This window comes from Sapajus apella, unplaced genomic scaffold, assembly GCF_009761245.1.
Source record: "Sapajus apella isolate SASKATOON/1434 unplaced genomic scaffold, GSC_monkey_1.0 scaffold7, whole genome shotgun sequence".
Lineage (NCBI taxonomy): Eukaryota > Metazoa > Chordata > Mammalia > Primates > Cebidae > Sapajus > Sapajus apella.
In genome coordinates, this window is record NW_022436947.1 from 37,881,729 (window position 1) to 37,905,190 (window position 23,462).

General features: G+C 36.8%; 2 protein-coding genes across 7 annotated transcripts in view; one reads left to right on the forward strand and one right to left on the reverse strand.

Moving 5' to 3' along the window:
* FAM185A (family with sequence similarity 185 member A) overlaps positions 1–22,322 on the reverse strand; it is a 54,215-nt gene extending 31,893 nt beyond the window's left edge. Inside the window, exons 1-4 of one of the 2 annotated variants that reach the window (XM_032276396.1) lie at positions 21,634–22,322; positions 19,469–19,578; positions 12,864–12,956; positions 9,552–9,690 (exon numbers count right to left, since the gene is read on the reverse strand). In XM_032276396.1, the coding sequence (XP_032132287.1) occupies positions 9,552–9,690; positions 12,864–12,956; positions 19,469–19,578; positions 21,634–22,081 (790 nt within the window). In that variant the 5' untranslated portion in view covers positions 22,082–22,322. Of the gene's footprint in view, positions 1–9,551; positions 9,691–12,863; positions 12,957–15,442; positions 16,266–19,468; positions 19,579–21,633 lie in introns of those variants that run through there. The other variant, XM_032276397.1, reaches the window with a different exon arrangement.
* A 168-nt stretch (positions 22,323–22,490) lies between these two features.
* CCDC146 (coiled-coil domain containing 146) overlaps positions 22,491–23,462 on the forward strand; it is a 157,034-nt gene continuing 156,062 nt past the window's right edge. For 2 of the 5 annotated variants that reach the window (XR_004268359.1, XR_004268362.1), the window contains exon 1: positions 22,491–22,692. The gene's annotated coding sequence lies outside the window, so the exon portion shown is untranslated. The remainder of the gene's footprint in view (positions 22,693–23,462) is intronic. The other 3 variants (XR_004268361.1, XR_004268358.1, XM_032276366.1) reach the window with 3 other exon arrangements.

Consider the following 23,462-nt stretch of genomic DNA (forward strand, 5'->3'; position numbering starts at 1 on the left):
GGCGTTGACCTCAATATCGCTGCAGAAACCCATATTTTGAAAAGATTTTTGGGTGTGGCTTTTGTCTAATGGAATGAACACCAGTGAGATTCACAGAAGGCTGACAAAGGTTTTAGACAATTATATCAATAAACATTGCCAACTTAAACTGAAGGGGACAGTGACAGTACAAAGTGAAAAGAGACCACTGGACCCTCAGAATTCTACTGGCAGGAAGCAGGCTGAGGAAACTGCTCAGCTGTAAAGATATGCTACATTTCATACAAAAAGAGGAATGACTTAGAGGGTGGAACCAAGAGCTCAGTGGTCAAAACTCAGAACCGCAAAGAATTATTCCTAGGCCTTGAGATCTAATCAAAGAACCTTCAAGATTTGCCCACCTGAATTTGAAAATCATTATGTATCAGTGACTCCTTTGTGCCTCCCATTTCAACAGGAAAGTCCATAGTCATTATCCAATGCCTCCACTCTGTGTTTGGTGTGTAGGTATTGTGTGTGTGTGTGTGTGTGTGTGTGTGTGTGTTTGGGAGGTGGGTAGATAACTTGGCTCTTTAGTTCACCAGTCTTCAGATTCACACCTGAGGAGCTTCATTTTCACCTGGAGCTGAATTTGATGTAGAGATTCTGGTCTTTCAGCTGATGCATGATGGGCTGATACTTTTGGAAACTTTGGGAGGAAGACAGGAAGGACATGAATCACTGGGGGGCCAGAGGACACAGAGGCTATCCAAAACCTCATAAGATATCTGGAAAGATGCACACATGACAAGTTAAAAATCAGTCTGTATTAATAATTTTAATATCCTAAGTGGACCTAGAAAGCTTGATTTAAGTGCCACAGCACTTAGAGGAAAGAGACCAAAATGACCTAGCTTGGACAGGGAGGTTTAGTCATATAGAAGGTATCACTTGAGCTGAAATTTGAAATGTGAGTAAAATGTTAATATGCTGACAAAAAAAATTCCTGGGAAGAGATATCACATAAGCAAATGTAAAAAGGCAAAACTATATATACTATGTTTAAATAATACAGATCAAATAGGCTGGAGCAATGAGGCAAATCTATGAGGACAGGAATCATGTCTTTCTTATGCTGCTTCATATCTGGGAACTTAGCACAGTGCATAGTAAACATTATTATTTTGTGAACAAATAAAAAATTTGGAAAAGTAGGTAAATAGCAACCTGTGGTAGACCCACAGAGTGCTAAGTCTACTGACTATCCTACACCAAAAAGTCAGTGAAGAATTTCAAGATAGATAAAAATACAAGAAAACCATGCTTTAAGGAGATTCACCTAGTGTGAGACAGTGGGCGTTCCACATTCAGCATTCTCTTTACTGCTTGCTGTGGTCTGCATGTTCCCCCAAAAGTTCATGGGTTGGAAACTTGATCCCCAATTCCACAATACTGTAAGGTATGGGACCTTTGGGAGGTAATTGGGTCATGATGGCTCTGCCCTCATGAATGGATTAACCCATTCATGAATCAATGGATTAAAGGGTCACTGAGGGAGTGAGTTAGTTATCACAAGAGTGAGTCTGTTATAAAAGCCAGTGTGGCTGTCTCTCCTGCAGCCTCTCTCCATGTGAGGCCTGTGCCACTTCATGACTCTACAGAGCCCTTATCAGCAAGAAGGCCCTCACCAGATTCAGCTTCTAGACCTCAGACTTGGCAGCCTCCAGAACTGTAATACATAAACTTTATAAATTACCCAGTCTCAGGTATTCTGTTATAGCAACAGAAAACAGACTAAGACGCTGCTCCACCTCCTGAACAATAAAAGATGAAGCAGACAGGTCCCTGATATTTGTAACTTTATTAATAAAGAACTATGATAAAGTTTTACAGTCATTTAGCTGGTGAATCCAGTCACCCACTCATCAAGGCAATGGAGCTTTATTGTTTTATACTAGTCTTTAATGATGCAGTAAAAATGTACTTTTTAAAAATAAAAATATGGTCTTTCTCAAAAGACCAATCATTAGTGCTTGTCATGAAAGTGAGGAGGTCTTGAGAAAATAATGATTCTTTGAGCTAGAAAATAGAAGTTTTATATCTATATAAAATGAGGATTAGTTAATATAGTGGCACCTATAGAGTCTCAGATAACATTCTTCTTGAATGTTAGAATTCTACTGTATACTGAAAGCATATTGGAGCAACAACAACAAAAACCTCATGGAAATAAGGCATCGTTTCAAATATTGTATAGCTATAAATAACACTTAAAAATATTTTTGTCAATTCTAATTAAAACAGTAAATACTTACTTTTAACTCATATCAAAATATTTAGAAAATCTCTACCCTAAACAGAAATATTACAGTCATTAGAAAACACAAAATGGATGTCTTATCTCAAATACATAGTGGAATAAAGTAGTATATTTAAAAGTATACAAAGCAATAAAATGGGCGGTATTAGCAAAATTTTCTATATTTTGGTTTCACCTACTTCATCTCCAGTCACTGAAAATTATAAATTAATTATTTGATAGAAGTAAATCTTAGTGAAAGCTTCTTTCCAATAAAGCAGACACCAGATGGTCTGTAATAACTATGTGTGCTTACCCTACTCTCAAGTTATATAGCTTTTCCACAAATCCCAGTATTTAAGAAAACAGATCATTTTTCTTAGTTTGTAATCCTTCATTCTAGCATGGTTAGAGGGAAAAAAATGTAATCACTTTAAAGATAAACACTGGTTTATTTTTCTTCATCAAAAGAAATGTGATTATGGTTAAAGCACATATAACTCTCATAATCCAAAGAGAGTAACCAAGTATCCTTAAAGATTAAGTCATTTTGTGTTTTTTTGGTGGGTAGGGGTGGGGAAGTAGGAAGGGAGACACTTGTTATTTGCAAGCCACAGTGCTAAATGCTAAGAATATAGAGATGAATAAAACATAATCTTTGTTCTTGAGGAGTTTATAATTAGGCAAGGATTTATAGAAAACCAGAGATGAGGCAAGATGCTTTAGCTGAGTACTGAAAGATTTAAAAAGTCAACAAGATTTTTAAAAGCTAGGAAAAGTATTTCAGGCAGAATATAAAATGTATGATCAGTATGATCAAAGGCTCTGATCAAGAACTCAGAGGTATAAAACAGGTAAAAATGTATATAGGAAAAAAGACAATGTAATTCTGGAAAACAAAGCATAGAGTCAGAAGAGGGAAGAGGGAAGTTGGGCACATCACTAAGGCAGCAGAGAAGGGTCTGAGTAAGACAATGACATGTTCACTGTGTATTACAAATAAACTACTTTAGCTGCAGTGAGGAGAAATGGATATGAAGAAGGTAAGGCTGGAGGCAAAGTTATTGCTAGCATCAAGGCAAGAGGTCACAAGGGTCTAAAACAGAAGCGTAGAAATTAGCAGGAAAAAAATTAGATTGAAGAAATATTTAAGAGATAAAACCTGCCTAAACTTGGTAATTGATTAGATGCAGGAGATGAGGAGAGACAGGAAGTTAAGATCACTGCCAGATTTATAGCATGGGAAATGGGAATATCAGAAACAGCAAATGCAAATAAGGGAGGAGGACACATTACAGATGACGTTCACAGACTGGGGAAGAAGGGAAAAAAGCTAGAAATGTTGAGTTCAAGATATCTACGAAGATCCAAATGGCTATGTCTATCTGCCAGATGGATGTATAAATTAGTCAGGGCTAGAGACATATATTTCAATAATCAGATTTGAAACACCCTTGTAAGGGTAGTTCAGACTCAAAAGTATATAAGATGCTTAAGGAAAATATGTAGAGAAAGAACAATAGTACAAGGATGAAATCCTGGAGAATGCCAATTATCACAGGAGTGGAAAGGGAAGGAATATGTAGACATTTGTGAAGGAGCCATTATATGATAGAGACTGCCCGTGTCCATTAATATTTGTGAGCCTCTCTTCTTCATTAAGAGTATTGCTAAACTACATATCTCAGCCTTTGCAGTTAGATAAAGCCCTTTGAAAGTATTCTGTCCAAAGACCTATGGGCAGAAGTAATATATGCACTTCTAGGCCTGGTTTCTGAAACTTCTTCCATGATCCTTTATGCTCTCATTTTTTATGGAGAACTCAGAAGGCACAAACTGAGGATCACAGCATCACCTTTACAGGACGAGCCAAGTCTCTGAATGTCTCTAAGGAGCTGCACTTAGGACAGACGCTGTAGGAAATATCAGTATTTTGTGTCCGAGGTCTAAACCCCGAAAAACCTACATGGTTTGCATCACAAAAAAAGCTATAATTCTTTTCTAGTATTTCATATAAAAAAGTCGTATGTGTCCAGATTCAAAATTAAGTATCAAAATGATAAATTAAAACTTCATAATGACCTAGGAATACATACTAGAATTTCAAGAAAGCATTTTTATGAACGTCATGAAAAGATCTATTTAATCTAATAAAAGCTTATGTCTTTTAAATGTTTATATTATTTCTGACTTTCTAAGTTTACAAAGCAGATTTAGAAATTTATCAGTAACTACAAGTCCTTCTTAAAGCAGATTGGGACATTTCTTTATGAACTCTTGAGTGCTACGAAGTTATCACCTGTGTTTTGTATAGTTCATGTAAATTGTACTACTGTGAAAATTTCAAAAATAAAAAAGTAGTTAGTAAGGGAAAAGTTTATGTCTGTATGCCAAATCTTTGAAGAACAAAGGACCTTTGAAGTGCAAAGAAAATGACAGAACTAATAGCAATTTATCTATCAAGATATGTTTCCAAAGAACCTAAAACAGAGCCTAAATTACATAGGGAATCTAAATATTTAAAAGAGTTTTATTCATTAGTCACTATTCCAAATCATAACGTAAGTTTAAACATACCCAAAAACAAGTAACATGAATACTCTTACATCTTAATATAATCAATTTGTTTAAATTATAGGTTATAAATAAAACCAGTCCTAGCAAACCATTTCAAGGAAGTTTTTCATTGTCTCTAACAGAGTCAGGAAACCATATTTTATATTTTAAAATATATTTAGGAGAATACATATAAATACATGCATTTATTATACATGCATAGCATTCTTTAAAAAAAATCAATATTCAAATGTCAGAATATAATAAAATATCCATATAAAACCAAATTTAATTTTTGACTATTTAGAAGGAAATCAAGATAGTAAAATGTCATAAAATTTTACATCTAAATACAAGCTATCCAAGTACCTATGTTCCCACTAGATTCCCATTGCCAGAAAGTGAATATTTATTAAGTCAATGAATAAACTATTTTGTATTAGAAGGCATACATACTTAATAGATGTGATTCAGCCAACTATACAAATAGTAAATATGACTAGCCAATTAGCTTACTCAGTTTCTTACCTATAAAATATAGTTAGCTATAATTAGAAATTTCACTTGAAAAAACACTTAGAATAAATTATTTTCTTTTTTATACATATGAATCAACTTGCAAGGCCAGGAAAGATATATTGCTCCTTTCATCTCTTTTCCTCATTAATGGATATGGTCTAAGTACTCAGCACTAATATGTTAGATGTTGCTTCGCCATCAGGGTATATAAAAAAATAGAAAATGCAGACAAAAAATAAATTTCATGCTCTTCCTTTCATGAAAGACTTAGAAGCCACACACTTAAGACAGCACCATCACTTTTATGGAAGGAGTCCAGTTCCTGAATGCCACGATGGAGCTAAGCCCAGACACTGTATGGAAGGAACATCTACGTTTTCGGTCATAAAGCACGATAATTGTCCTGAAACTCAAGAAAGTTATAATGTAGAACATAGCTGAAGCAGTGCATCTGTGTTATAGTACTGTCTTCCTGGAGGAAATATCTCTAGAGTGAGCCAGGAAGCCCTAAAAATGATGATGGAATTTGCAGTTGCAATCAAGTTTCACTATTTAAAAACATCTAGAAAGCCAAGAAACTAGGATCAAATCCTTGCTATCCACTAATTAACTTGTGGAGTTTCGAGTAAGCAATTAGACATTTCTAAGTCTAATTGTTCCTCATATGTAAACAGCCAATTGTTCATTAAGTAAAAGGGGCGGCCAATTTAGGTACTCAATACATGTTTGCTTTCAACCATCCACCCACTCACCCACTGGCACAGAGGCTCCAAACTCTACTTGTAAAATCTACCAGAAAGAAAGTGACTGCATTGTATTTGTGTATAAATGGTTTTAACAACATGTATATGTTGGATTTTTTTCAGCTCTACCTGGAAAAAAAAAAATCAGTTTAAGCCTTGTGTAAGAAAAAAGAAGCTAAAGTAAAAAAATGCTGAACAAGAATGCATATATTCTCAGTTTATTTTCTCTAAGTCAGATGTTTAGAAATAGCAATGTATTTTTCCATGAAAACAACTTTTAAGATTCTCAAGCTAGTTTGTTTAAATATAGCCAAAATATACACCTAATTTGTGTTATATAACCATCAGCATTTTGAACAAGGATCTCATGGAAATATATGTCCAGAGTTCTAGGTTGGGAATGTCTTTGGAGAAATAACTGCCACCAAAATTCCAGAAGCTAGAAAACTGGGACTTACTTTCACCAGCCATGACTCCAATCGTCTTACCCATCAGGATGTGAGACTAAAACACTGCCTCCTCTCCTGTACCCCTCCCATCCCAAACTCCAAATTCCAAAAGCATGTTCATATAATTCCTTAGGACAAGGATGGAACTAGAGGTGACATGGGAGAGGAAGACAAGAAACTTAGATGTGCCTCAAGGGTGATTTTTTAAAAGTCAGGGCACTGGGTGTGACTATGGAACAAAGAGGGGTTTCCTGTCTTATTTCTCTCTTGTATATACTGAAAAACCAAAGCAGAGCGAGGGTCAAAAACTAGGTGGAGAAAGCAAGGCTGAACATGGCAGCTTTTCTACAGTTACTTCTGTGAAAGTAACTATAATTTGAAACTGGATTAAATTTTCCCTTCTCCTACTCCTTCTTTTTGCTGTACTAGTATTACAAAAGACGCTGAGAGAAACAGCTAAAATAGTTCACTGTATTGAGGCAGGTTGATAATGGACCACTGGAAATGAGGTGGATAGTAGCATCCCAGTGGGAACGGTAGTGACTGAGAAAATAAGAAAGTACATTTAATCCTTCTACTCTGCTCTGAGTTCTTTAACGATAAGTTTCATCTCTTGACCAACTTTGCACCCTTGGTGCCTGGAAATCTGGCACACAGTAGCTGGTGAATAAATGTGTCAAATGAATGAATAAATATAACTGTAGTGGATGCTGTATTCCTCATCCAGATCCCCCATTATAACTGAAGGGCTTATTTCCTAGTTATTGGGAGTACTGTTGGCAGACAGCCCTCAGCTGTCAGCCCTCTGGGAATTGCCTCAGCTAATATGAGCCACTTTGGCCCAAGATCATACTCCTTCCCGGGAAAGCTTGCATCTAATGATTGGGGATATAAACGTCCAGCTCCTCTCACCCCAGCTAGAGACAACTCTTAGGGACCATCCCAGCTTCAGAGCTCTCCATGTGGGTTACTTAAACTGTATCATAGTTCAACTTCTCCCATGGAAAACTGGCTTTCTTCCTTTACATGGCATTGCTCCCGAGAGGCCTCCCTAGTAAATGTGCTATGCTCAAATTTCCATCTCAGAGTGTCTGTTTTCAGGGAAATTCAATCTGAAACAACAGTCCGAAAGAGGACCTAGATTTAAACCAGCTAAGGAAAGGTTTATAATTTTTGTATTAAAGGAATTAACTCTTTCTTAGCAATGTATTTCCATTTTAGCTACTTTATGTAATCAACAGCCCTACAGTACCTTAAGGACTGCTTCAAAAAAGTCCCCCTGTTTTACTACCACATAGGCAATTAATGATAAACTGTACCAAAGTCAATTTATCTAACTTAAAAGAATGCAAAGAAATGAAACATTATGAATTTAGTGTAAACATGGTAAAAAGCACTGCAGAGAAGAGCTGCTTTTTCCCGTGGATGTTAATCCACACCTGACTTGATAAGGAATTGTTTCTCCACTAAAAGCTACTAAATATATTAAGCACAGTACTTTCCATTATGATTAAGATAGTTAGAAATGCAATGCTTATATAAAAGTCACTTTTGAAATATGAAGAGTTACAAGTTACCAGATCTACTTAACGTACAACTGAATAAAAAATAAATAAATGAATAAGTAACAAAACCATTTGCTTCATCTGGATACAGCTCCATATGTGCTTAATCTATTTCAGGTTCAAATAATACCTTAACCTTGTAAGAATGCTTGAGGTTTAACCATTAAATTGAGGCTCAAGAACTATTTCAAGCATATAAGTTGTGCTCTCTCTCTCTCTCTGTTTCTTTTTAACTAGAAAGCTACATAGCATGGTTAGCACTAACCATGCTTTCTAATACCACTGAATAACTCTTGCTCATAACTAAAATCTGAGGGTTTTGTCTAAGTACAGATACCAATATTCAGCTTTACTATAGAGGTGAAGTGAGTGGACTATATATGGAAAAAGTCCAAATCTATACTTCCTGGAATATGGCCCAAAAGGCATTTAGCAGATGTTTATATACTGTACTTCTTGCTAGGATTAATGATTATTAATTCTATCTGTGTGTATGTCAGAAAACACCTGGATTTGAATCATCTGCTCTATGGAAATGTAAGAAGTAGGGTGAGTGACACTGAACACCAGTATGCCCTTTGCCATATTACTTCATCATTATACTTTTCTAATTTTCTTTCAATAATACAAACATTAACTATGTAATATTTCTTGCAGAGACAGGATTTAGAAATCACAAGAGGTTATTTAATCCAAGAAAATGGAAACAGCAGGGTGCTGAGAAAAGGTGGTGCCAGTACAAACACACAGAAAACATTTAAAACAAAATTGGTATCAGAGTTGCCATAATTACATTCCACCAAATGTTTCATTAATTTTACCCTCAGCTTTCTTAACATAAAAGCAATCACTCAGTACTCATCTTTACCTAACACTGCTTTTACTTCATCTCCTGGATATATTTTCTTGCCATTTGTTTCCTATCTTAAGAAAACACAGGCTGGGTGCAGTGTGGCTCATGCCTGTAATCCCACCACTTTGGGATGCCAACGCAGGTGGATGGCTTGAGCCCAGGAGTTTGAGACCAGCCTGGGCAACATGGCAAAACCTCATCTCCACTAAAAACACAAAAATTAGCCAGGCGTGTTGGCACACACCTGTAGTCCCAGCTTCTCAGGAGGCTGGGGTGGGAGAATCACCTGAACTTGAAAGGAGGAGGTTGCAGTGAGCCGATATTGTGCCACTACACTTCAGCCTGGGCATCAAAAAAAAGAGAAAAGAAAATGCATTAAAAATTAGAATTACTATTAGTTCCATATATAACAGCATAATCTTTAGTCTCTTGCCCAAATAAAATTAAATTAGCTTGAGTCATTTTATTTTTATGGTTTTTCAAAAAAGATGGTTAGTCTGCAATTAATTATTTAAAGGCCAGTTTCCTGATCCTTTTTCAACTACAGAGATTAGTTAAGATCTCTTAAAAATATAAAGTCTGAGATGTATTATGCCTTTGTCAACTTACCATGAACACTTCCTAATGTAATATCCCCAGCAGTAGAAGACAGAAATGATGATTCCGTATAAAGGTACTTGGCTTTCAGCAAACCATCTTCGGTAGATATAGTAACAGAACTTCCCTGCAGTTTATCTATGGTCACAGCCTAGTAAGAGAAAGACTAATCAGTTCATTGTAAAACAAAGACTGGTAAAAAGCCAAAATGCTACCTGTGGAATTGGTGAGTAACTACACAAAATGTTACTACCTAGTACACAATCACTTTATTGACTCTGATTCCCTACCTCTAATTCTAAGAGTGTGAGCAATAGTGCATTCTCTGTAGAATATGGAATAGATCTAACATATTCCCTCATTGACTTAGGTCTCATTTAATTTTTCTTAATAATGTTTTATATGGTCTATAAAAAATTCTTAATCTTTTATTAGATTTATTCCTTTTATATACATTGTTAAGTGCTATTGTGCAAGGTATCTTTTAAAATTTCATTTGATCCTAATTGACTTTGTAATTGATCTTAATCCAACAACTTCCTTAAACTCACTAATCCTAATAATTTATCTGTATTTTTAAAAACTCTATATGTGTAATTATACTGTCTACAAGTGATAGCTTCATTTCCTCCCTTCCAATCCTTATATTGATACTTTTTTTCCTGTTTTTTCTTTATTTTCTTGCCTTAACCATCTGTCTCAGGCCTCCAATTCAACAGTGAATAGCGGCTAGTAGAAGCAATGGGACAGCAGGCATCCTTGTCTTATTCCTGTTCTCGAAAGAAAAGTTTACAGCGTGTCACCATTAAGCATGATGTTTGCTATAGATATTTTTAAAATAATTTTTATCAGATTAAGGACATTCCCTTCTATTTCAACTTTGTTTTATTACTTTTGCTACTTAAATCATGAATGGCTTTTGAATTTTAGCACATACTTTATTTGACTCTATTGACCTATCATGATTTTTCTCCGTTAGTATGTTAATATAGTGAATATACTATCATTTCTAGAACTTTTCACCTTGACATCTAATAACACAGTAGCTTTCCACCAAACTAAATGGAAGGAATTTAAATTACCTATTTAATGACAGAACAAAAAGTACATTTAAAAATCAATACCTTCCTGACAGAGGTATTGCTATAAATTTTCTTTTCTATATGAAAAGAAAAAATTTTCATTAATTTAGTCATTATGAATATATATATATACATATATTATACATAGTTCTTACAAATAATGAAAACCAAGTTTTAAGGAAGTACTGTAGCTTTGTAGCCCAGATTGACAGGAAAACTATGTCATCGACTCACCAAATAGACAGATGAAATGGGTTTCTGTGTTCTCTGTTAAGTTAGAAAACTAAACTTAGATACTGAAATTAAACAATTAAAAAACACCAGGTATTACTGACCATTGGCACTGGCAAAAGAAAAAAAAGAAAGAAAAACAACATGTAGAATAATGATGCTTTTATTTATAGTGCTCATATGATTCTCACAATCTTGTTAAGTAGACAAAGCAAGTACTACCATCTTGTTTTCTGAACAATGAAACTGCGTCTCAGGGAAGCTAACTGGTAGGTCTAGAACCGGCCAAGTTATCTTTCCTGTGATTCCTTTACCTTTATCATCATCATTGTGTTATTCTATTAGACTTAGCTATGTGCCAGACATTGTTTTAAGTGCTTTACCTGTATTAACTTATTTAATCCTCTTAAAAGAGGATTTTTTTGAATTAGTTTTATTACTATTATCCCATTTTCCAAAAAAACCGAGACACACAAAGGTTAAGTACTTTGTCCAGTTATAGAGCTTAGTGAATGGTTGAGCCAGAATTCAAACACAGGTAGTTTGGCTCTCATATGTTCTGTGCTCTTAGCTAATTCATTATGTTGTCTCTCAAATATCCAAATCACATTTCTATGAAAGTTGTATATTAAAAGTTAATAGATTTCACAAGTATTTATTTTATGTTTTATAAAAATTACAAACTTAGAAATATACATTAAAAATCAATACTATATGTAATACAAATAGAAAAAAAACCTAGACTGATTCTTTAGTACTTAACAAAACTCAATCAATAAATAAAATTATATACCGTCAAGTAAAATACATGAATACTCAATAAACCATAAAAGTTGCAACAAATAAATAACTGAGAGGAAACAGTGGCCAAAATATTCAAAGTAGCAAATGATTGAGATATTACATTCTCTGATACTTATATTTCATTGTAAATGTTGTAATATTTTAGTAACTTATATCATTTCAATAACATTAGCCATCATTTACTGAGTTTGAAGGGGCTGCAAACTTGTCTAACTTCCATCTTGCACCTCCAAGATTATAGCAATCTGAGAAGTAAAACTAAATGCCATCTCAAAAAGCTGCTGCATAAGGTCACACAGTATCTTTCAACACTTTCCTAGTTTAATTTACAGAGTATTTTAAATGTTTAGATTTAAACAACCTCCCATGGGGCCTAAGAGAAAGGTGACGGAAGATTTAAAAAAACAGAAACAATTACTGCTATAATCTATCTTGTTTAATTATGCCAACAATAATCTACATACAAAATATGCTCGCAACTCGTCCCCACCAATTATCTGAAAGTAAAGCTGACTATGAAATTTAACAAATTTATAAGAAACAAAAAGCCTCCTGCAAATTGTATAAGTGTAAAATAAAATGAAACTTTTCCCCAAAGATATAACATTATCAATCATGTTTTTAAATTATAATTTATAATTCCAAAATTTTACCTTTGCTTTTAATACTATGCTAAATAACCAAAGGCTACAAAAAGGGTTGATTAAAAAATACAAACCATCTTTCTGTAACAACTAAAATCCCAATAGCTACTTTTAAAAAAAGCTCTGAGAAAGCAGTAAAGCTATCTAATGGTGCCACCTTGTGGAAAATACTGAAGAAAGTTGAGTTTTGAAACATCCTTCAGTTTGCCTAAGGGTGAAGTAAAAGGTCCTAGAAAATACTTAAATAAACCTAACACAAGAAAAATCCAATCCAGTTACTGGTGATATTACTTAATCTATTTTAATCTATGATCATAAAAATAAAAATCTTTTCAGAGTTAGTTAAATATTAAGCATTTTTTATTGATTCCAGACTAGGAACTAACTGTCAAAAGTATTAAACCACAAACTAAAGCCTAAGTTGTATATTATTTAATCACTTCAATTTCAAATTTGAATTTATTTATGAATTAAAATGCATTAAAGAGGGAATGTTACACCACGAACTTCATAGAACCTATCCACTTGGTAAGCCAAATGGAAGCAAAGTTGCAATTACTTACACTTTTATCTGATGCATGAATATCTATACTTCCATAAACTGTTCCCAGACAGATCACTTTGCCTCCTTTTGTTTGAACATGCAATTGTTGACTCTGAAAGACAAATTTTAAAAATACATATAGTGAAAAAGAGAGTAAGTTTGACTTACACTAGTGAAACATTTCAACATTTCTGTATTAATACTGACAAAGCAACAAAAGAATAAGGAATAAAACAGAAACTCACTGCTTCGAATGATGTCAACTAGAAAAAAATGTCAACTGCTGTTACAGGGATTAAATAAGCCACCTGGCAAAAGAAGAGATACTTGGCTATTCTGGTAGCTTCACTGAAGAAGGACTTGGGAATCAAAAATCACTGTGATCAGCTAACTATCCACAATGATGAAGATGACAATAATAATCATTGTTACTATTCATCATTATTAATAACAATAACAGTTATCACTTACTTGGCATTTTCTCTGCACTAGACACCATGTTAGCTACTTCACATGAACTATCATTTAATCCTCATGACAAACCAGAGAGATAAGTATTACATTTTCCCCATTTTAGAGAGGAATAATACCACAATTCAGAAAGGTAAATCACTTTATCAGGGTGACACAGAAAAAAAAAATCTAAAGTAACAATTAGATTCAAGCTCTGTATGATTCCAAAGCCCACATGCTTAAGGCTGGAGTGGTCAGCCCAATTAAACCTTCTAGCACAACACATCCCAGAAACTGTAACTAAGTAAAAATGCCTCCAAGCACAAAACAATAGTCACAAGCCAGTTAGCCTCTTCTGCAAGACAGAAAACAAAAAGTGTGTGTGTGTGTGTGTGTGTGTGTCTTGATTTTGGACTTGGGAACTACAGTAAACACTATTATTGGCTCACAAAAATCCATTTTTTTTTTTTGCCCAAGTAAAAGCAGTATAGCTTGACCTATGGCAAGACCACATTTTCCAGCTTCCTTTACCTCTTAAGTGTTAAGTTCTCACCAATAGAACGTAAGTGGAAATGCTATCTGCCATTTCCAGGTTGGTGCTTTTAAAAGAACAAGTGTGCCTTCTCTGTGCTCTTCTCATTCCACCAAGTGGGCCCAGAGTATAACAAGGCTCTAAAAGATGGCAGAGCCAGAAGTTGTAAGGAACCTAGAATCGCTGAATGAAAAAAACCCACCCACACACCTCAACCCAAGTAAGAAATAAACTCAAATTATATACAAGCCATTAGATGTTTGGTCTATTTTTTTAGAGTAGTTTATTTTTCTTTAATCATTATATATGTCTTTAGTTCTGTTACAATTATAAAGACATAAGGGGTAAATAGCAGAAGCTGCAGAGGAAGAAAAATAACAAAGGAAACTCACCAATATCATGACCAGCAACTGCAGAGAAATATCTAAAAAGCAGGGAGACAAAAATTCAAAACAATTATATGGCTTCTAGTTGTTTCACTTAGGAGGAAAAATAGTAAAACCTTAGGCAAAATAGCCCAGGAGTGAATTTCAGAAAATTTAGTGAACAGTACAAAATTACTCATTCTTAAAAAGATCTGGGCTGGGGTGCAGTGGTTCACACCTGTAATACCAGAATTTTGAGAGGCCAAAGTGGGAGGATCACTTCAGGCCAGGAGGTCGAGACCAGCCTGGGCAATATAACAAGACCCTGTCTCTAAAAAACAAATGAGAAAAAAAAAAAAGCCAGGCATGGTGGCACATGCCTGTATTTCCCAGCTATTGGGAGGACTGCTTGAGCCCAGAGTTTGAGGATGCAGTGAGCTAGGATCATGCTACTACACTCTGGCCTGGGCAACACATCAAGACCCTGTCTCTAAAAAGAAAAAAAAAAAAAAAAAAAGTATTATCGCATAGTTAACTATGTTATGCCTAGAGACATGAGTCTGAAGTCAAATTATATTTAATATACTCCTTATCAAATATTGTAGGGAGCCAGTGCTGCATCACCCATGGGTACCCCAAGTTTGGTGGTGACAAAGAAATGAAAGACAGATTAAGAGAAAAAGGGGCCATCACTTAATTACTCTGAAGGTAACAGTGAAGGCCCCGAGCTCTGATCATCCACACTATTTATTGATTATAATTACTTTGATCTACAGGGTAGGGGTGTAGTGATGGTGGGATGAATCAGTGAGCTGGAAGTGAATCAGTGAGCAAGAACTGGTGTATCATCCTAAGGACTGATAACAGTGGCGGTTTGGGAGTTTCGCAAAACAAGAACATGTGGTTATCTTTAGTTTATTATCTATATACAGCTGGTGGAACACGGACCTTACAAGGAGCCTACAAGTCTGGCTATGTCATAGTGCTATGAAGGGGTTTTACATCCTTGGGCACAATGTTAATGGTAATAGAGACTAGGTCACCCTGTACCAGAACATGAAGAGGGCTTCCTCCTCAGAGACCTCCTGCAGTTTGTTGTTCCTTGTTTATATGTTACTTATAACCAATTTACGTAGGCACTCTGTAAGTCCTTTCTCCTCTGCTATTTTTCCCAACAAAATATGTGATTAAACCTTTGAAAAGATTATCCCCAAAGCACTTTAAAAATTTTTTTTAATTATTTTTATGTATAGAAAACTCAACAGTGTACATTTAACCCAGTTTAGTGGCAAGTTTTTTAGCCTTTGCCTTTTCAAGCTTGACAAGGTGAACCACAGACTTGTGATGCAGGTCATTGCCTCCCCAGTGACAATGGATCTCATCATATCTGTCATTGTAATTAGTCCTGATAGTTTCCACCAGCTTAGACAAAACTCCTTTGTCTTCCAAGTTAAACTGTGGGAAGGCAACAGTGGTGCAGATCTTCCTGTGGACCAGACGTCCCAGTCTTGCTTTTCCTTTGATAATGCAGTAAGGGGCCCCCATTTTATGACACAGGGCAGGCAGGAAGACAATCAGCTCGATGAGATCCATGTTATGTGCAGTCACCACCAGCTGAGTTTTCTTGTTCTCCACCAAGGTGGTGATGGTGTTAACTCCTGCTCAAAGGACCTGTAGTCTTAGTAGGGCCATCCCCTTTGCCGGCAGCTTTCTTCTTGGCCTGGGCCAACAGCCTCTGCTTCTTCTCTTGCTTTGCCTCTGGTCTGTATTTGTGGGCGAGCTTAAGTAGCTGAATAATTGTTTGGCAGTCCAGGGCCTGGGTGAACTGGTTAATTGCAGGAGGCACTTTAAGCCACTTATACAGGATAGTTCTCTGCCACTGCAACCTGATATAGTGGGGCCGTTTCACAAAGCAGGTGAGGTCTCTTTGGGGCTGGATGTCCTGTCCAGTGCCAAAATTCTTAAGCCTTTTCTCAAACAGGGGATTCACCACTTTCTTGGCCTCCTGCTTCTTCATGACAGCAGGGGCTGCAGCCACCTTCTTCCCCTTGGCTTTCTTTCCTTTCAGCATCTTGGGTGACAGGAGGAGCACACTTGTTGTTTTAAATCAAGAACTCTTAACCAAGCTCACATGAACTCATAAAATTGAAGGCAAAATTTCATATACATGTGCATTTTTTTAAGAAGACAATTATTAGATTTTCTAAGAAGTCAAAGGTTCAAAAATAGTAAGAGCTACTGTTAGAATTTAAGGCTCATCTAATTCCCCCAAAAGTGTGAAGTTGATTATAGAATTTTTAAAAACATAAAACCAAATAGTTAAATGTTTAAATAAATCAAAAATTATTTAGAAAATAAATTATATTGCATTTAAAAAATGCAAATGTATGAAATTCAATTAGTTAAGGGTCTATTGCCTAAAAAATTCACTTATCTTATTCCCTCAGGATGCTGTACAAATGTGGTCTTATCATATGTTTTCTTTGAACAATAAAGAAAGGTGGAAAGAGCATGAGCTTGGAAATCATAAAGATCTGAGGTCAAATCCCAGCTCAGTCTTTTTTAGCTATGTGAACTCGTGAGTTCCTCAATCTCTTGGCGCCCTCTAGTTTCTTCCTTGATAAAATGGAGAAAATTCAAGGACTAAACGAAGGCTTAGCTAAGATTTGTGGTACATAATAAGGACTTATTAACAGTAGTTATTATTATTGCTATAAAAATTTTATTACGTAGGGCCAGGCACAGTGGCTCATGCCTGTAATCCCAACACTTTGGGAGGCTGAGGTGGGCGGATCACCTGAGGTCAGGAGTTCAAGACCAGCCTGGCCAACATGCTGAAACCCCATCTCTACAAAAATACAAAAATTAGCTGGGCATGATAGTGGGTGCCTGTAATCCCAGCTACTTGGGAGGCTGAAGTGGGAGAATCACTTGAACCTGGGAGACGGAGGTTGCAGTGAGCCGAGATCGTACCATTGCATTCCAGCCTGGGTGACAGAGCAAGACTCTGTCTCAAAAAAAAAAAAAAATTATTATGTAGATCAACTATATTTCAAGTCCTTAAGTTAGTGGAAGATAAACATATTAACAGGTGATCACTAATTCAAGGTAATGATATTATACAATACTTAAAACTTAAACCAGATATTTTACCAAAATGTTCTGATTTGTGAATTTAAGTTAGTTAAATCCTAAGATCTCAAGGATAATTCTCTTAACCCTTAGTTTACCATAGGCCTAATTTTAGTTCTTGAATTTCTTGTTTTGAGCTATTTCATTTGTAGGAACTGATATTTCATGATTTCTATGATTTCTTAGAGCTCTTTCAAGGAACAAATAGAAAATGTACTTACTTTTAAAAAAGTAGAACAAAAACTCATTCTATCTTGTAATTATCATTATCGGTCCACTGGACTCTTATAAATCTAAAATACATTATGGGATAATAGTGTTCTTATTTTTTATATGTTTTATTACATATTGCTAATACATCATCCTAGGAGTTATGTCATCATTATATTCATAAATTATTCCCAACGATGTTTAAAAAAAATAATAAGAAGAAAACAGAATGATCGACTTGTATAATGCAATGGCTCTCAACTGGAGATCATTTTGTACCCAGAAGACATTTGACAATGTCTGGAGATATTTTTCCTTGTCACAACTGAGGAGCATGCTACTGGCATCTAGAAGATAGAGGCCAAAGATGGTGCTAAATATGTTATATTGCACAGGACAGGCTCCACAACAAAGAATTATCTAGCCAAAAAGTTTTATAGTGCCAAGGCTAAAAAACTATTTTTATCTTTAAGCCTACAATGGCAAAGAAGAAAATCAACAGAGAAAGATCTTTCAGAACAATCAGATTAATCAAAACATAAATGTAGAGACAGACAGCAGTATACTAGATTCTAATTTTGATTGTGAAATTGGAAATCTCAAACTCTTGGGTCTTCAGAGGTCAACAGTCTAGATCAGTTTTCTGAAACTTAAGTATCCATGACTGAACAAAATATTTCTAAGGACAAAAAGGAATTATGATATCCTCACCGAGTTAGTCATTCAACATCAAGACCTTATTGCACAATCTTTTACAACAAGAATCTGAACCAACTCATTTTGCTAAAAGGATGTGATGGTAATGTTAATCTTTTATGATATTTGTGCTACTAAATTTATTTGAAATGATTCATATACAGACAGATGCTAATGGCATATATGCAAATAAAGGTGGATGAAAGAAAAAAATGTAAAAAAATGCATCAAATTATTTTAACTAGTGTTTGGAAATCTAAAAATGAAAATATTATGAAGCAAAGATGACCGACTTCAACAAAACTTCATGCTTTCAAAGTTTACAAAAGTATCAAGTTTTGACTATGCAAATGTAAGAAGCAGTAAGAGTAATGATAAGCTAGAACCTATCAGAGAGGATTTCAAACTATTTATAGCTGACACCAGTCTAATCTTTAAAAAATTAAATATAGGTCAGGCATGGTAGTTCACACCTGTAATCCCAGCACTTTGGGAGGCCAAGGCGGGAGGATAGCTTGAACCCGTAAGTTCAAGACCAGCCTGGGCAATAGAGTGAGACCCTGTCTCTATAAAAAAAATTTTAAAAAAATTAGGCAGGCATAGTGGTGCACACCTGTGGTCTCAGCTACCTGGGAGGCTGAGGTGGGAGGATCTCTTGAGCCTAGCAGGTTGAGCCTACAGTGAGCCAAGATCACATACTGCATTCTAGCCTGGCTGACAGAGTGAGACCCTGTCTCAAAAAAAATAATAATAATTATAAAAATGTTAATTACAAAACAAGATGAATCATATGTCACTTTGCACAGATAACTACTTAGTCCTTAAGTAATGCACTAACTGGTACATTAAAAATGTGATTAAAGTAATCTAATATTTAAGCACATTTATAGTACATAAAGATTCTTCCTTACTCTTTAATAAAATGGAAGAAAATCATTCATGAAAACTAAAATTTATTTAGTAAGATTTCAGAATACTAGGAAAATACTGTTAGTTTCACTATACACTTTGAAATGAAATCAAAAAGAAATTTGAGGCAAAATCCTCAAAACTGCTACAACCTCAGTACTCTACTAGAACTGATTTCAGGGCAAAATGTTTGCCAAGGACTTTCTGAGAGATGAATAAATGACCATGTTCTGAGAAATAGAAGAATCTCTTCAGTTTGATAGCATAATTCATAGTGTAAGGGTTTTTTAAAAAAAATAGTGAAATAAAATTAGAAAAATGCTATACCTTAACAGACTGCAGGACGCTGGTCCCCTGCTCAGTTTCAATTTTACAGTTATCACACTCGATACTTTGAACTTTTACACAGCCCGACCCAGATGACTTGATATCCAAACCTAAAAGTAAAAAAAGAAAAAAAAAAAAAAGTTAGTACTGTAGTTTATAAGCTCAAAAGCATTTTAGTACCCCTAGAAATCCAGGTCCTCGGTTATGTCCATAACATTACTGAATCCTGGAAAGGGCATACTCTAAAGGTAAGGAGTCTTCTACCATGGCAACAGGACCAAATACAATAGCCTTTCTGCCAGTTTTTAGAAATAGGGCAGTTATTTCTACTGGCCTAAATAATCTAAAGAGAAATAAGAGACTGCAATTCTGGTAAGTTCTCCTGTGAAAGATTGCAGAAGCCTCTTCCCCAGGATAAATGATCATGACTTAGGTTTTCAAATCCTATGTCTAACCTTTCATACCTAAAAAATGAAAATACTACCATGCAGCTATATCAAAACGTATTTGAAGTAATTTTTAAAAATAGGAACAACTTTGAAAAACATAATATATACTATTAAAACCACAAGATTAGGCCATATATACTATTAAAACCACAAGATTACACCATGCCTGTAATCCCAGCACTTGGGGAGGCCGAGGAAGGAGGATTGCTTGAAGCCCAGGAGTTCCAGACCAGCCTGCGCAGTGTGGCAAAATTCCATTTCTATAAAAGTAAAAACATTTGCCACGCATGGTAGCATGCACCTGTAGTCCCAGGTACTGAGGAGGCGGAGGTGGGAAGATCGCTTAAACCCATGAAGTCAAGATTGCAGTGGGCCACGTTTACGCTGCTGTATACCAGCATGCGTGACAGAGTAAGACCCAGTCTCAAAACAAACAAAAAACCCCCACAAGATTGTGGACAAAAGACAGTGGTATATGAAGAAAGTTTGGAAAATAAGGAATCACAAATGCCATTCTTGGCTGTCTATTTAAGATGTAACTGCAGGCATCTCTGTATACAAATTTTAAAAATTAAAAACTGATATTTAATTTGGAATTCACATATTGATTATTTCTCTTACACTAAACAAGACCTACCCACCCCACCCCACCATGCCTGAACCACAGATAGTACCACATCCTATATATTCTGTGTTTTTTTCTTATATATATATCAGTTATCAAGTTTAATTTGTAAACTAGGCATAGTAAGAGATTAACAATAATAGAGCAATTATAAAAATATAATATAAGTTATGTGAATGTGATCTGTCAAAATATCTTAATATTTTCCTATACCAGTTGAGGCAGGTAACAAATTGAGAAAGCCAAACGGTGCATAAGGGAGGGCTACTGCATCTACTTTTTGGTGCAACTGTAGGCATTATAAAAGATGATCTTAAAAATGCTAAATGTTATCATTATCATCATCATCAATACCTTCCCTCAGTCCCAGGAAGAATGAATCATCATCATCATCATCAATATCTTCCTTCAGTCCCAGGAAGAGTGACAGTCTGGGGAGCCCTTCCTAGAAAAGTGTGTGTACACAGTGCCTTGCCATTTAGGAAATAACGTAGAACCCAAAAACCTAGGAAACGTATCTTGTACCATTGCTATTGAAGTTTCCTAGGCAGGCTTACCACATGTTTTTCTTCAAAGCTTGCTACTCATGGAAAACTTAGGCCAAAAGGAATGGAAACATAACAGTAAAAAGCTAGGCGTCTGTCTAAAACCAAATACTCAAACCAGGTGATACATGGAACATATTGACAGGGCTGTTTTGGGACAGACTCCCAGGCTGTGAGCAAGAGGAAATGTAGATGGACTGCCATTCCATTGAATGGATTGTCAAGAAACCTCAACCTTGAACAATAAGCCACTTTGTTAATGACAACGGGATAAAGGAGAACACAAGCGGCTCCACAAATGTAGTTTGACCTGGATTATACCAAATCATGTTTCCATTCGATGGATAAAATTTCTATAATTGGGAACCTAATTTTTAAATACTGCTCGGATACTCAAGAATAGAACAGAGGAAAAGGTGCACTTCCAAAGGGGCCAACTGTAAATTAGGTTTAGAAAACCAGGATCAATTAAAAGTGCACGTCGACCAAATTTAATAAGTTCACTGTGCGTGCCCTGGGACCCAAACCCGTTTTCACTTTACTTGCCAAACTTCAGGGGCGCGTTCACCTCCACGGACGTCTGGGGGTCGATACTATCAGACACGATGGCCATCTCCTCCAGAGTCTCGTCGTACTTCACCAGCAGGCTATCAAGGACCCGCCGCGCGCCGTCCTCCAGGCCGCACACCGCGACCAGCACGCGGTCGCCATCCGGGTAGGAGAGGGGGTCCAGGGGCCTCACGACCAGGTGGCACGGAAGCCGCGCCCGCAGCCGACCGAATGGGCTTACCTGCAGCGTCCACTCCTTCAGAGTCCGGCGCGCCGGGCAAGGCGGAGGGACCTCAGCCTCCGATCCTGGCCAGCGCTTGCCCCCATCTGAGCCGTACGGCCTGGTTTGGCAAGCCCGGCAAGCCCAGCGCCCAGCGCCAGCCCACAGTCGGACCTGACGGAGACTAAGGCAGCCAAGCTCCCAGCCTGAGCAGGAGGCGAGCATGGCGCGCCTCTCTCGCCCGTCCTCAGAACACTTCAACCACAGGCAGGGTCACTTGCCACGGCCAATCGACTTGGCCGCTGTGATGTCTCCAGGGAAACAGGAGACGTCTGTCCGGGTTTAATGAAGCAAGCACTAGCTCGCTTGCTGGAGGCTATTTAAAGATCCGCCGCTCAATCCTCAGGGGCAAGTTGGAATTTGAAAGCTCTAAACTCTGACCCGGACTTCTTGCCTACTCCCGTCCCTTTCGCTAAGGTCGAAGGGATAAGTAGTTCTAAAGGTTGAAACATCGCAGAGCTCTGGCGTCTTAGAAACCACATATCCCAGGAGGCAATGCGCAGAGGAGACCGGGTAAGAAAGCAGGTGTTAGACTCGCTGGAAAGGCGCGCGCCCTTTGCCTCAAGACCATTGGCCATTGGAGGGGCGGTTCTTGGGAGTCCAACTGGCCAATGGAAGGCGCGGAAAGGACAACGTGGGTAAAGTTGCGTGGTCACCTTGGATACCAAGGACGCGACTTCTTGTTTGGAGAGGTGGAGCTTTGGAGTGAGACCCAGGAGGCCAAATCCCAAAGAGGAAAATAGAAGCCTAAATAAGGATCAGGACCAAGGGAAGGGGTAAGAAACTGCGCTTCTAAAGATGACAACTAGGTGCAAACTAGGAGTAACCTCTATGGATGTCAAGACGCACGCTTCACTAACCTAGTCGGGGCGTCCCCAGGGGATGGAGAATGCCTTGACAAGAGAGTAAAGAGCCATATTGGTGCTTTTGGACGGAATTGCTTCACTGGAGGTGTACTCCCTCCTATATTCCAAATATAGGAATAGAGTATTGGCTCCTTCCTGACCTTAGAGTTTTAATTGCTCACTTTAAAAATGAAGTTAATAATACCTTCCTTGCCATGCCTCAAAAAGGGTTTTTGTAAGGATCAAGTAAGAAAATGGTTGGGAACATGGTGCACAGTCTACAAAATTACCATGTAAAGTACTGTATTTTTATTTCAACGTTCTTAACATTGATTCTGAGTTACCAAGACAATTATGAGAGATCAGAACTTGTTTTGAGAATAGCGTTGATCTCTTTATCTACAAATGATCCTCAGTTTTGTTGTAGAGTCTTAAAAAAAAAGACACACACATAAAAGAGAGTCACCGTGGTGCGGTGGAAAGAGAAGAGACAAGGGTCAGATTATTTTCCTGATTCCACCACTGCTTTATCTGTGTCACCTAGACTTGTCTATTTAGTTTTAAAATGAAGGCCGGGCGCGGTGGCTCAAGCCTGTAATCCCAGCACTTTGGGAGGCCGAGGCGGGTGGATCACGAGATCAAGAGATCAAGACCATCCTGGTTAACATGATGAAACCTCGTCTCTACTAAAACTACAAAAA